This window comes from Nipponia nippon, unplaced genomic scaffold (genome assembly GCF_047370975.1).
Source record: "Nipponia nippon isolate SJK-2023a ecotype South Korea unplaced genomic scaffold, ASM4737097v1 scaffold_36, whole genome shotgun sequence".
Taxonomy (NCBI): domain Eukaryota; kingdom Metazoa; phylum Chordata; class Aves; order Pelecaniformes; family Threskiornithidae; genus Nipponia; species Nipponia nippon.
In genome coordinates, this window is record NW_028262354.1 from 576766 (window position 1) to 590640 (window position 13875).

Below are 13875 nucleotides of genomic sequence, written 5' to 3' on the forward strand. Positions count from 1 at the left end.
TAACGTAGGGCAGCCGGACTGCTGCCACTCTTTGAAACCTGCGACAAGCAGTCCTGTTAGCACCTTGTGAAGCCAGGTCTAACTGACACGGCGTTGCAGCCACCTGTGTCTGATGTAAAAGCCCATTTTCAGCAGCTTCTTGTTAGAAACGGGTGATGTTTAAACCGTCTTGCTGCAAGGACCCAGAACAGGAGTACAGCTCGGAGTTTCTCTGTGCTAGCTATTTTAGGCCATGATTTTCCACAGATCACAAACCTGCTAGTGAGGGGGCCCTCGGGTCTCTTCTCAGCCCGTCAGTGTGCTGCAGGGTGACCGAGGTCTCTCATTCCAGTGGCAGTGAGCGCTCCAGTCTGAGTCCCATCCTGAAATCTCAGTTGGAAATGCCCCTGAATACAAGTGTGTACAACTGCTGAAGCGCAACTTCCTTCTATTCCTTGTAAAAGCCAAATGTCAATGCAAAAAGGTGCTTAGAGAAGGAAGAGAAAAGCAAAGTGTGGGACTCATTTGAATTAAAATATTTCCTTTTTTCCTAACATCTGCTAATCCAGGTACTGCAAAAGATAAGCTGTGAGTGGAGAGTTTCTCGTGGTTCTGGGAGGAAACCGCTGGGTCTCACCATGCTTATGGGATCCATGTCCATAGTAGAGCTTCTGCTTTTAGTATGTGTGCCTGTCTGGGTCTACTTTATTGCAAGGTGAGCTTTACCAGGGACTCCCCTGGCTGTACTGGCACCACCTTCACTAGCTGTAAGGAAGTTTCTGAGGGGACGCTGTCACGGTAAATACCCACAGTCAGTCAGAGGCCATTGGAAAGGGACCCCAGAATTTCAGACAGTAGCCAAATGCCTGCTGTTTGGAGAATCTCTGAAGGTGGTGGGAAACCTTACCCTGATGACTGACTGCCGTCTCTCTCTCACTTGTTGAAGTGGAAGAAACAAATGCAGCGAAACAAAGTAAGTTGGTGAATGCAGAGTAGGTCCAGATATGTGGTGGGTCAAAGAAAGATACGTGTTCATTCAGCAGTGTTGTAGAGGTTTGACCCACTGGCCAAGATCCATCCTCACTCACAAGCGCACAAAACTGGGTCTGCACGCACTGTTTGGTACTGTTTGCTGCAATCGCGATCTCTTGGGAAGTCGGTAAGAATGCGAAGAAGCCAGTGAACATGACCTTCTGCAGTTCATGGTACTTCCAAACTGCCTCCGAGTGCATCAGCATAACTTCAGTTTTTGGCATTAAAGGAAGCAGATGATCTTCCAGATGGCCACAGGAGGGCACAGTGCAGCTTCCCTATTCCTTCAGAAGCAGCTATTTCCTGGGTTTCACTCATTCATTGTTAATTTGAGGTTGCAGATTCATTTATATTTCTGCTGCTAGGTCATGTCCAAGACAAGCAGATGTGTTTATACCAGAAAGACAGCCTATTTGTAGTAGTTTCAACAAGTGCAGGAGGACAGCAAGATATCTTATATCCCAGTTGTTAGCTGGGAAGGTTATAAAATGGAGAACAGTTTCTGCTTAAGTGAAGCCAGAGCAGTCGTGATGAGAGGTGCCATTAAAAAAATAACAGTTTTTTGGTCTGCTACCTTGAGCTCTCTACTTCTCTGGTGAAGAGTGACCTCCTACTTTTGGGTTTCAGAGTGTAGGGAAGTGCCTTGTTATGTCCAGAGAAGTGTAAATGAGTCCTTGGAGTGGAACCTGAAACGTTTGGGTAAACTGCTCAGCACGTGCATTCCTGGTTTGCATTTGCGTCTCCATCAGCGGAGGAAAGACAACCGTTCTTGTTTCCATTTGTTGCAAGCTTGGAGCCTGATTTGCAGTGCTCGCAGGGACTTTTAAGGAAGGTTGTAATGCCTGTCTTTAGGCAGAGGCACGGAAGAGGAGAAAAAGCAGGTCCTGCTCGTCCGTCCTCCCCAGCTGCGCGGTGCTGCCACTCCTCTTGTGTCAGATGGAGCGATTGTGTGGTTGTGGGAGGAGTCGGCTGGAGGAGCTGATCCGGCAGAAAACTGCGCTGCCAAAAAAGCGACTCGCCGCCCAGCTCCCTCGGCGGCACACGGCAGGGCCCTTCAGCGGCAGCCTGGCGTCACTTCTCATTGCGCGGGGGCTGAAATCACAACCTAAGGTGTGGGTTTCGGATGGCTTTGTCCGGCCGTAGCTGCGGGCTGTAGTGGGGAAGGGTGATGCCGCTGCTGCCCTGCTGCTGGCCAGCCCTTTCGGCCCCCTCCCCGCGACTCCTGCTCCAGCAGCAAACCACTCATTGGGAGGGGAAGGGGTGGCCGAAATCGTGGTGGGAAAAAGGCAGAGAGGTGCCTTGAGGGAGAAGCAGCGTAGTTGCGCTACGCTGATGTTCCCCGCAGCAAACCTTGCAGCCCGTGCCTGGCAGTGATTTTGAAGCGATGTGCCGGAGGGCACCGCGTGCACTGGCGCGAGTGCGGTGGCCCTGGGACGTTTGGTTTGTCTCTGCTCGGTGAGGTGATCGGGATCCAGGGTGGTGGAGCTTAGCTTTGCATAGTCTGCCCGCTTTTAACAACATTTGCCTTTTGTCTCAAACGTGCCTCTGCCCTTCTGGCTGTTGGCATTACCGCTTGTACCAAAGTTTTGAGCACTGGGTGCTTCTGTCTCACCTGCCTCTGGTAGACGGCTCTTCCGTGCTGCCCCAGGAGCTCTTTGGGTCTTGCTGCTGCCTGTGTGCAGTGAACTGTGCCGCTGGCCATCGGCTTCTTGCTGCTCCGCTGGGGATCCGCAGTCAGCAGGGACGTTGTCTGCCCGGAGTCTCCCCTTCCTGCTCCCTCTCTGCCTCCCCCCTCTGCCCTGGCGGGAGGTGAGCTCAGCTGGCTTTGCTCTGTGTTCCCCCGCACCATGAATTTACAGTTTGCCAGCAAAGCTCTTGTTTCACAACATCTTCAAGGGCTTGATGGTGTGGTTTTCCTTCTGCTCCCAAAGAGGGGAATGGACTGGAACACAGTGAAACCCTTGAGAGACATGGAGCCTGGGAAGGTCTGGGACAGCGTACCTCTGCTGGCATTTTTTGCTGGGACACTGGCACTGGCTAAAGTCTTTGCAAAGTCTGCTGCTCTCATGGCGCTTAGTGCCTCGCTGACCTGTTTGAATGTGGCAGAGGGCTGTGAAGAGAGCGTGGAGGCCAGGCCAGAAGCGTAGGAGAGGGGGATTTAAGAATGCAAGAGGATGCGCAACACTCCGGCAGCCTGGGGCGCCTCCAGGCTTCTACGGCAGGGTGAGGTGGGAAGCGAGGGAACGTCGTCCCTGGAGAAGAGGGGAGGGTTGGAGACTGCTCCCGTAGCCGGGGGAGTTCTCGCTTGGGTGCTCAGAGCAGCCCTGGTGTCCTTGGTGAAGCAAGGTCTTCTCCGGACGCGTTTAATGTGCTGTGCCAGTCTGCATCAGATTGCATCACCTGGTCTTGGCCATTATCAAAATCACAGCGTGTTCTTCCCTGTCAGGGTTGGAAGAGATGGCTGGGAGGAGGGGAGCGGCTGCCACCTCCGTGTGGGCTCTACAGCGAAGCCCCTGGTAGCTCTGCCGTGTCATGGCTTCCCATCTCTGCCTGCCACGGGGAGCTTCTCTTGGGCCGAGAGCAGACCACGCCGATCGTGTTCTCCGCTAACCATCGCTCGCTTGCTGGTTGGTGTTGCTGAGCCTGCTCTTATCCTTCCTCCTATCAGTTTTAATTAGAAAACTCTACGCCCCACAGCTTGGTTTGGTGAGGGATGCCAAAGACGTCACCGAGGAAAGCCAAAGAGGATGGCCAGCAAACTTTGCTAATGAGTGGAAGAAGACTAATGAACTTTTTAATTAGCAGGTGTGCAGGTGCAGGAAGAAGGTGCAGGGAGACATGCACATCGTGGCAGCAGAAGCATGCAAGGAGGCATCAGCCGAGCACCTGACATTGCCTCTGGTGGAGCAGGAGCTTCTCGTGCGTCCTTGGGCCTGGTTGTGCCTCCTGCCAGCCCGGCAAACGAGGACGGCAGCGAGTCGGGTACAAGGCCTGAAGCTCTCTCTTGGTTTTGACTGGAGAGGGATGGGCAGTCGTGCCCAGCTCAGAGCAGCGTGGGAGAGCAATGGTGAGCTCTGCGCAGGCAAGCAGAGGAGGGGGAAAGGCCGTCTTGAGTTGCTCTGAGGAGGACAGCTCCGGCTATGGAGCTGCTCCTGGACTGAGGGCTTCCTTCTGCTAGGTTAGGGAAATGCCAGCCAGCCCCTCGTTTCCCCCAGATCCCTGCTGGCCTTTCGGCCCTTTGGCCCCCAGCTCAGCTCATGCTTCTGCGTGCTGAGTTCTGCTCTGCCTTTTGCCTGTTGCGGCTGCTGGACCAGAGCTGCGGCCGCATCCTCCCATCAGTCCTGAGTGTCATTCAGTGGGCAGCATCCTCTGGTCCGCCCTGCCTGGAGCACGTGTTCAGGCCATGCATCCTGCCAGCCTGGAAACTGAAACTTCCACTCTTTGTGGAAGGATTGAGAATGAGTCTGCGTGAATAAGAACTTTTTTCCTTTCCTACTGCCTGAAAGAAACCATTTGGCAAGCTGGGCCCACCTGCCTCTGGGGAGTGCGCTAATTATTTGAGAAATTGCTTAAAGCTGGGCACTGGTGCCAGGCACTAGGCTGCTCCCATGTCCGCCTGTCGCACATTTAAAGTGCTGTTCTGGAACCAGAGAGCCATTAATTACAGCCCTAATGAGATGGGCTATCTGTTCTGATAGAGATCTCCTGAGGGCTCTTTAATGGCGCTGTCAGATGTTTCTGCATTCCTACGTGCAGCAATTACTTATCCTTTGCAATTTGCCCACGGATTGAGGGAAGTCTTCCACAAGATAGGATACTCGTTCACGTTCCACGGCGCTTGGGGTTTTCTTCCTGCTTTAGTTGGGCAGCTGGTGGCAGCCAGGCTCATGGTGATCTCAGGAGGGGCCCCTTCTTCCAAAATTCTTCTCTCCAGCACCTCAGTCCCTTTATCGGAGGTCTCTGCTGTTCCCGTGGGAGTTTTGTGGCAGTTTAGTCCAGCTGGCATGTAATCCAGCCACACGGGTGCCAGGCACTTTCAGTGTTGGTGCCTGCCATGGAGCCGTGGGTGCTCATTGACCGGAGCGGTGGGCAGAGGAAGCGGCTACTGCTCAGGCGCTGTTTCCCTCTGCTGCATTGCCCTGAATCCCAAAGGTTCCTCTTTTCCACAGGCGGGCTGGCTTTCCCACGTGGAGATACAGAGCTGAGAGGCAGCAGGCGTGTCTAGGCCTTGCAAGCGCTGCCTCAACGAGGGCACAGATCGTCTTTCCTTAGGCACCCGTGTCTAGCCTGGTGTCTTCTCCAGCTGTGTGGGAGATGTCGACGTTACTCGAGTCTCTTCTGATTTCGGTGCTGGTGAGGCCCCCTCCATCCCCTGAGCCCTGTAGCCCAGTCGGCGGTCCTTCGAGCTCAGAAAGTCTTCTTCTGGTAGAGGCGCCTCTGGGCCTGGCTTGCTGAGCTGACGCCGTGTCTTCAGCTCAGCCCTCCGACAGAGACGTGCCTTCTGTCAGGGTCCAGATTTCAGCGGTGCCTTTGGTGGCCTCCGTATGTTCAAACCTTGTAATCTCCAGGAGGCTGCTGGTGGGGCCGATTATCTAGCTGGACTTCCCATCCCGCCCGTGGAATTTGCAGCCGCTGCACATTTGTATGGCAGCAACCTGGGGATGGGGGACGGCTTTAATTAGCTCGTGCCTCGGCTGGGACACGGAGGCCTCCGGAACCAAGGAAGCCCCATTGGAAATGAGCAGAGCCCCAGGATCAGATACGGGAGGTTGTGTTTAAGGAAAAGACCTGCATGGAGCAGCAGATTTTTCCTCTAGATTGGCGCTTAGCAAGGCGGAAACAAGCCGCAGCGCTGGTCTGGCACCTCCCAAACGCCGGGGAGCGATGGCTCCTCCCTTGGCAGCTTGCTTTCTCCCCCCACCCCTTTGCCTTGCATATAAGGCGCCCTCGGAGCAGCCTTGGCACAACACGACCCACTCCGGCGAGGCAGACAGCAAGCTGCACCTCCAGTTCCAGCACCTCTGCTCTTGAGGAGAGTGAGCCAGGCGGCCTTCAGCATGGGTAAGAGAGACTCTGCAGCCTCCCCGCGGCCCACGGCAGCTCCAAGGCTGGTAGCTCCATCCTGGAGCTGGCCCCAGCCACTGCCTGGAGGCTGGAGACGTCCCACCTTGAAACCGAGCCCAGCTGGCAGCTGGCAGGCAGCTGGGGTGGGAGCAGGTCCGTCGGGTGGGACAGAGTCTTCTGCACAGGCACCTTTTAAGGACGTGGACGTTTCTCATTTTATTCTTCTCTTCTTCTCAAATCAGACAGATGCAGAGTTCAGTGCTACGAGTACCCCACCTGCCCGGACGTTGTGAAAGGCAAGTCCTCTTGGGCGTGTTTGGGAACGGGCGGTGTGTGGGAAAGAGCTGGGTGTCAGTGGAGACCACCGTTAGTAACCGTGTGTGCCGAGTCCCTTCCCCAAAGGGCGAAAACTGTAACGATACGGAGATGGGCTTTTGTTGTTCTCTTACCCCTGGGTCAGTAAGGGAACCAGGGTTCAGGGAGCAAGGAGGAATGGAATGGAATGGAATGGAATGGAATGGAATGGAATGGAATGGAATGGATAGCATAGCATCGCATAGTTGCAGCAGGAAGGGACCTACAACAACCATCTAGTTCAACTGCCTGTAGGAAGGTCGCAACATCCAGAAAAATAAGCTCAGTCCTATCTGAGAGGCTGTCGAAGCCTTCCTTCTCCTTCCTGGCCGGTTCATGGCATGTTTTAACGCAAGCTTTCTGTGTACCCAGCTCCTAGAGAGGAGGTTGCCTACGTGACCTGTACCTACAGGGAAACATGCATCGACCAACCTGACTTCCTGGCCACCATCGATCTTGACCCCCGATCTCCATGTTATTGCCAGGTACCTGTGTCTCGACTGTGTTTTTATTGGGCTGGTGACCAGCTGCGGGCTCTGTGCTTCCTAGTGTCCCCCGATTCAGGACATTTACTCTTTTTTGCTGGGGACAATCAGATTGCTTGATCGCCGCTCTCTCATGCAGGCTGCCTGCTTATGCCTTGCACCTTCTTGTCTTCCTGCATCTTTCTCTCTCATCCACCCTGGCTTGACTCTTGCCCCCTGCCTGTTCATGTCCTGCCAGGACCTGTCTGGGAAACTCCACGTGAGTTTTGTCGTGGCAGGTCTACTTCTTGCTTCTCCCCGGTGTTACGTGTGAGACAGGGATGTTGTCTGCTAGGAATCTCACCTTCCTGCTCTCTTTCCACGGTCCTCTGCAGGCCTGGCTCTAGTTCAGCCATCTCCGTCTCTGTGTCCTGGGGACAAGTCGGCTCTGACTCACTTCCCAACTCACTTCCAGAGCATCTCGGTGCTGCTAGTGAGCTTTTGAGCACGTGCTCGGCATCACCCTGCCAGTGGCTGCTCAGCATGGCAAATGGTCTCTGGTGACCCAGGTGGCTTAGGGTATCCAGCACTTTTGCAGAGTTGAGCACGTTTCTGTTGCGCTGCACTGTCGGAGATGTTCTGTTGTGCACTGCGCCAACCTGCCTGCTGTCTTCCTCAATGGGAAATCGGCATTTCCCTCTCTCTGAAGGCTGCAAAGGCAGGTTATCTACATCAAGGGTGTACATATGACCCGGTTAACCCTTTACTACAAGAGCTTAGAAAAAAATGCACTTTAAAGCCAATATAGGCTTCTGAAAGTCTTTAACATATTTTGAACTCCATTCTTCAGAGGAGTTTGCAGAGCCATGCACCAGTTTTGTCAAGTTGATGCTCATCATTTCTTCATATACGTGATTTTCTGAATTTTACTGGCATGGGGTGAGGAATTCTTGAAAGAATCTCCACATTTCACAGCTGCACACAGTACCCTAAAAAGGGCAGTGGCTAGCGCGAGGGGCAGCGGACTCCTCCCTGAGTCTCTGGAGGCAGTCCCAGCTACAGTCAAATGGAGGCTACCAAGACAGAAGTATCTGCCAGCGTTAGGGTCCCCATTTCTCCGTGCCTCCCTGAGTGAACCCTAACTCTGCCTTGACTGCCTAGGTGATCCACCGCCTGCCCATGCCCAACCTCAAAGACGAGCTGCATTCCTCGGGGTGGAGCACTGGCTGCACCTGCCTTGACAATATCACAACGAAAAGGACCAAGCTGATTCTGCCCTGTTTGATTTCTTCCCGCATTTACGTGGTGGATGTGGGTTCACAGTGCCGGGCTCCCAAGCTGTGTAAGGTATGCCTGAGGCGATTCAAAGACAAGTTTCTGGGAAGGAGTTGGGAACTGGTGCTTCTGGAATAATACCCAGGGAAGAAGGGCTCTCTCTTCATCTTCTCTTCCGCCCTGGTGTTAGAGAGCTGGGTGACGTTTCCCTCTCAGCTCTCTGCTTTTCAGGCCAAGGCAGGCTCCCATCATCATCGCGGTCCTTTCCCTGTACACGTTGCGTTCAGAGAGTGCCTAGGAACTGGAAGCCATGCAACACCCCACGCCTGCCCCCCCCCAACAGAGCAGCTGCTCTGAGTTAGGCGTTGCTGCGTTCTTGTCTGCGTAGAGGGGAGCTCAGCGGTTTGTGCTCCTCTCCAAGGAGGAGCAGGGCCTAGCGAGTGTGAGTTCTTGGGAAGAAAGCTCCTGCAAGCGCCAGCGATTTTCAGAAGTCTCCGATGGCCAAGGGCCCTGCCAGGGAGCGTGAAGTGAGCTGAGCAGTCGGGGGCTGAAGTGTGTCCCCCCGCTTTTTTCAGATGATTGAGCCAGCGGATGTCTTCTGGAAGTGCAACAAGGGATACCTCAACGTACCTCGCAGCCTGCCTAATGGCGATATTCTGATTGCCAACGTCGGGGATCCGGCTGGCAATGCGAAAGGTACTTTGCCCTGAAATAACTCCGCGAACGAACCGACTGGTTTGGAAGCGGAGTGTGTGATTCGTCACGCATCCCCTTTGTATGACAGGTGGATTTATTGTGCTGGATGGGAAGACCTTTGAGCTGAAGGGGAACTGGGAAAACGAGTGTGAGACCCCCCCGAGTGGATACGACTTCTGGTTCCAGCCACGCCACAATGTGCTGATCAGCTCTGCCGGCCTAGTCCTAAAACGTGCGGGGTACGGGTTTAATCCTGACGACTTGAAGAAAGGTGAGGGAATACGGATGCAGGTGCTGAGGCAGAACTTACTGGGGTGGTGGGAGGGCGTGGATGGGGTCGGAGGGAGGGGACAGGCAGAGTCGTCCCCGAACGGCCCATTTTCCAGGCACTGGTACTGCTAAGTCAGGCTGGTCCCTGTCTTTTCCCGCTGTGCCCTAAATCTCTGCAGTTTCTCTGCTATTCCGGCTCGTCGCTGCCATGGCTGTCCCTGCCTGGGAGCGTCTTGGGGGGAATGAGTCTGCATGGGTAGCCCCCCGTCTTCTGACGTGGTTTTCCTTTTCCTCAGGGGTCTTTGGGCACCGCCTGAACGTGTGGAACTTGTCCTGCCGCACCCTCACCCAGTGCTTTGACCTGGGGGAGGACTCTCTGCCCCTGAGCGTTAAATTCCTCCACAACCCCGATGCTGCCGAGGGATACGTCAGCTGTGCCCTGAGCGGCATCGTCTACCGCTTCTACAAGTGCGAGGCAAGTGTTGTGGCAGCAGCCGGGGGGCACCGGGCCGTGGTGAGCTGCAGGGTGATGGAGAAACGTGCAGAAGAAGTTTGGGGTAGCAGCGAGAAAGGAGGAGGCGTGTGGAGAGGGCGGCATCCAGAGCCTGCTTTGGACGGGTAGGCTAGAATGCGAGGAGCCTGTTCTTCCGCTGAGTGCCACGGGAGCCCATGGTGACCAGCAGGGACCAACGTTTGGGGGCCTAATGTGAGCGATGAAGCCCAGCCTCGCTGTTGGTGTCAGCCGGTGCTGTCCCTCACTGTGTGTGCTCGTGGTAGCTGGGGGCGGCGGTAGCCTTCCTCAGACAGCTTTGCCTGGCTGTGCAGGCGTGTGCGTGCAGGGCAGCGCTCTTGCCTGAGCAGCCAGGAAGGCTCACGGCGCGGTGCCTGCGTTTCTTGTGCAGAGAGACAACTGGGCAGTAGAAGAGGCGATTCGGATACCGGCCAAGGACGTGACGGGATGGATTATGCCCAAGATGCCAGGTTCGTGTGCCCCGAGGCGGCGTTCCCCTTTTCCTCCCCGAGCGTTGTGTTGTGCAGCTTGGCAAAGGCCGCTGCTGCCCCTCAGAGCCTCGCTGCGTGAACAGGACGGAAGGCTTGTGGAGGGGCTGAGGGGCTGTGCACACCCCCAGGAAGACGCTGCTGCCCCAGCGGGAGCCTGTGCGCTTGGGCAGGGCGGGGAGAGACGCGCGCCGGGGCTCGATGCGAGGCACGTTCGCTGTTGGTGCTGCCTTCTCTGGAGCTCTTTGTTTCTGTGCCCTAGCCTTCACAGTTGACCTCGTCATCTCAATGGATGACAAGTACCTGTATCTCAGCAACTGGCTGCACGGAGACATCCGCCAGTACGAGCTCTCCAAAACCTGCAAGCCCAGGCTGGTGGGACAGGTAAGGCAGGAGCAGAAGGGCTCGCGCTGGCGGGTTCCGTAGCAGGACGCGGTGGTGGTTGGATGAGAAGGCAACGTGTCTCCCCCTGGCTCGCTCACAGGTGTTTGTGGGAGGCAGCATCCTCAGAGGCGGACCCGTGACCGTGTGTAGAGACGAAGAGCTGAAGTGCCAGCCGGAGCCCTTGGTGGTCAAGGTGAGTTCTGCGTCCGCTTTGCCCTCTGGCATCCTTTGGACTTGGGCTCGGCTCTGCTAATTCCCTGCCCAGGCTTTCTGGGGCGGGTCTCCATTGCGGCGGCCCATGTGTCTGCAGCTCGGGCAGCTTGCCTGTGCGAGGAGGGGAGGCGGCCGCTCCGCTCTGCTCTGCTCTGCTCCCCCGCCCCTGCTTGCGCTTGTGCTCGGCTGCTGCGAGAACGAAGGCGGTAACATCGCTGCTGTCTGTTGTGCCTTAGTGCAAGAGAGTGTACGGCGGCCCTAGCAAAATGCAGCTCAGCTTGGATGGCAAGAGGCTGTACGTCACCAACTCCTTCTACAGCACATGGGACAAGCAGTTCTACCCGAACATGGTCAAGTAAGAAAACTCGGGGGGGAAGCGGCCTCTTTTGCATGGCCTCTCTGCTAGAGAGGGGAAAGGCGCCTCACCTGGGGGGCTGCAGGGATGCGTTTGTGCTTGCAGCGGGCCAGATTCTCCTAACGTCGTCCCCGCAGCTTCCTCGCGTTGAATCTCCCGTGCAGTTGACTCGCAAACGTCTCTGGCTGGGCAAGGTGCAGCCGCTGCCTGTGCGGAGCTGCGGTGCCAGGGTTTTGCTTGGGAGAGCAGAAGTGTTTAGGCCTGAAAGGTGGAGCGGAGCCACGTGTGGATCTCCGAGAGGCAGGCCACGTCTCTGCTACAGCGTCTCCCAGTGTATCCCCCCGAGGTGTTTTGATTTAGCAACGCAGACGGTGATCTGCAGGACAAAGGCCAGCTCCAGGCTGCCTGTCACATCATGCCTAGCGGTTTGCTCACGTCCATTGAGAAGTCAGGAGGACAACGTGAGCGCTGGTGTATGCCACCACAAACCCGGGCCTCTGCTCCCTTTGCCCCGTAGAAGGCAAGATGTTTAGGAGAAAGCCTCTTCCTCGATGCGGGACGGGAGGGCGAAGGGCAGGATCTCTCGAGCGGGAGCACGGTTTGCTTGTCTGTAATAGCTGCGCTCTCGTCCCCTGGCAGGGAAGGCTCTGTCATGCTGCAGATTGATGTGGACACGGAGAAGGGAGGCCTGACCGTGAACAAGAACTTCCTGGTGGATTTTGGAAAGGAGCCCAATGGGCCTTGCCTGGCCCATGACATCCACTTCCCTTGCGGGGATTCCACCTCCGATATCTGGGCCTAGGCGCCCCGTGGAAGACTCCCTTCTTCTCTCTCTCCTGTAGTGCAGCCGTTCAGAAAGAGCGTAGGGTGCTGGGCTTGGGGGTCCCCGTTCATTGCTGGAGTCTAGGTTCTTGCTAAGCTGAGCTACGGAAGCTCTGCCTTTGTGCGAGGGTTTGGTTCAGGCAGACCAGTGAGCAAAGGCACGTGGCCTGGGATTCACCTTGCCAGCCGTGTGTCTGAGCCGTCAGTCCAGGCACCCTTTGTTTCCAGTGCAAAGCGAGCCCTGGGCAGGGCTCACCGAGCAGAGCCCCGGGCAGCCGCTCCGACACAGAGCCGGGCAGTACGCACAGCGCCTTTCGGCAGAGATCGGCAGGGCTCACCGAGCAGAGCCCCGGGCAGCCGCTCCGACACAGAGCCGGGCAGTACGCACAGCGCCTTTCGGCAGAGATCCGCACGCCCGCCGTGCCTCGCCTCATCGCCACAGGCCCGTCGGACGCTGCCTTGGCGTCCCCAGCCTCTGAGCTGTTGCTGTCTCGTGCCGGGGCCGCTAACAGGGTGTCGAACTCTCGGTTACGATTTGGAGCTTGTTCAGCCTTGGAAACAAAGGCAACAGAAAGCGAAGCGCCCGGTTCGTCTGAGCTGCTGTTCTTCAGCCAGGTCGTTCCTGGATAGCCTTCCCCGGGCACGAGAGCCCCCCGGCTCGCTTGTCACGTCCTTGGGCCGGTGCGCGTCACAGCTGAAGGGGCGCGAAGTGCTTTACTGTGAAAAGAGGTGCCTGTTCCCTGACACTGGTTTGCTCTTGTGTTCTGCTTTAAACACAAATAAAATTGCTTGTCGCATCAGCTAGATCTTCACGTGCCTTATTTCATTGAAGCCTTTCAAACTTATTTCAGGGGAAATCAAATGCCAGCAGTGGGTAATGATAAGATCAGGGTTTTGAAAATCCCGAAGACAGGACACTGATTGTGCAAGAGTGCCTCTTAGTCTTCCTGGAAGTTTCTGGTAGAAGTTGTCCTTGCTTGTTCTTTTGTTTTGGTGCATTCTTGCAGGCACACGTTTTATAGGGAAACTTGGCAAGCTTTTGTTCTTTTTCTGCCCCAAACAAACGTACCTTGTCAAAGCAACGTGGTGGTGTCATCACCCAAACCGACCCTTTGGTTTTAGCAGGGCTTGCGTTAAGATACGTGAAGGACTGAAAGAACACATTTGGTAGACACTCCAGTGCAATCCCTTGTGTTTGTTAAGTGGCTGGCTTGTTGCTGGTGAGAATATTGGTTTCAGCTTGAGCAGTTCACATGGACAGCGTAGTCTTAACACCGTTGAGGTAGAGTAGTTAGGGTTTTCACCCCGAGTACTCTGCACAGAGTTAATATGATGTTGGCAAAATGACCTTAGTCCCTTAAAAATTCTCCATAGAGTGCCCTCTCTCAGAAGATGTAGTCACTGGAGTTGTAGATCGTTCGCCTGTTTATTCCGTGCTGTGTAGGACGCCAGATCCCGCTTGCACGATGTAAGCCTGTTTGCTACGCAGGACAGCAACCGCTGGCCTCCGAAACGCAGCTGCACACCCACACCTCTTCCCATTGGTCCCGTTTGTCTTGAGCACCTCCACAAGGGCACAATTTGCAGCCAAAACCATAATTAGTCTGGAGGTTGCAAAAATTAGGATATAAAGAGGATCCTTCTACGTTTCAGCCTTTTATGTATTTACCTTGGAAGAACACAACTTCATTTACTTCCTTCGCACTTCTCATGGGCAGACATACTGCTACAGCCCTCTTGTGCACCCTGGGGTGCTGCTGTTCAGCATCACGATCACTCGAGCGTGGTGCCCCGTTCTGATCGTCCAGAGCTGCCTTCTTTGAGGGCCTTCTCAGGGGTCGGCCCTGCTGTGGCGGTGGCTCGGAATGAACCTTCTCTCACCTACCTTCAGACCCTGCGAAGCACGGCTCTCCCTAGAGGTGCCTCCTGCTCTCCGCTGGCTGGAGCGAGGGTCTGGCCGGCAGACGT

General features: G+C 55.6%; 1 protein-coding gene across 1 annotated transcript; it reads left to right on the plus strand.

Moving 5' to 3' along the window:
• The first annotated feature begins 3568 nt into the window (after window positions 1–3568).
• LOC104014421 (methanethiol oxidase) lies at window positions 3569–12314 on the plus strand. The gene is made up of 13 exons (XM_087771907.1): window positions 3569–4078; window positions 5181–6072; window positions 6318–6371; window positions 6802–6914; window positions 8055–8240; window positions 8744–8864; window positions 8953–9135; window positions 9431–9609; window positions 10037–10115; window positions 10396–10517; window positions 10618–10710; window positions 10967–11085; window positions 11725–12314. The coding sequence occupies exons 2-13, from the start codon at window positions 6069–6071 to the stop codon at window positions 11885–11887; spliced, it is 1416 nt and encodes a 471-aa protein (XP_087628033.1). The 5' UTR covers window positions 3569–4078; window positions 5181–6068; the 3' UTR covers window positions 11888–12314.
• The last annotated feature ends 1561 nt before the right edge of the window (window positions 12315–13875 follow it).

What these genes read in the sequence shown, in the direction of transcription:
- LOC104014421 (XM_087771907.1), top strand. An exon ending in GATCTCCATGTTATTGCCAG is followed by an intron (nt 6,915 to 8,054) that starts GTACCTGTGTCT and finishes TTGACTGCCTAG; the next exon opens with GTGATCCACCGCCTGCCCAT. An exon ending in TCCGGCTGGCAATGCGAAAG is followed by an intron (nt 8,865 to 8,952) that starts GTACTTTGCCCT and finishes TTTGTATGACAG; the next exon opens with GTGGATTTATTGTGCTGGAT.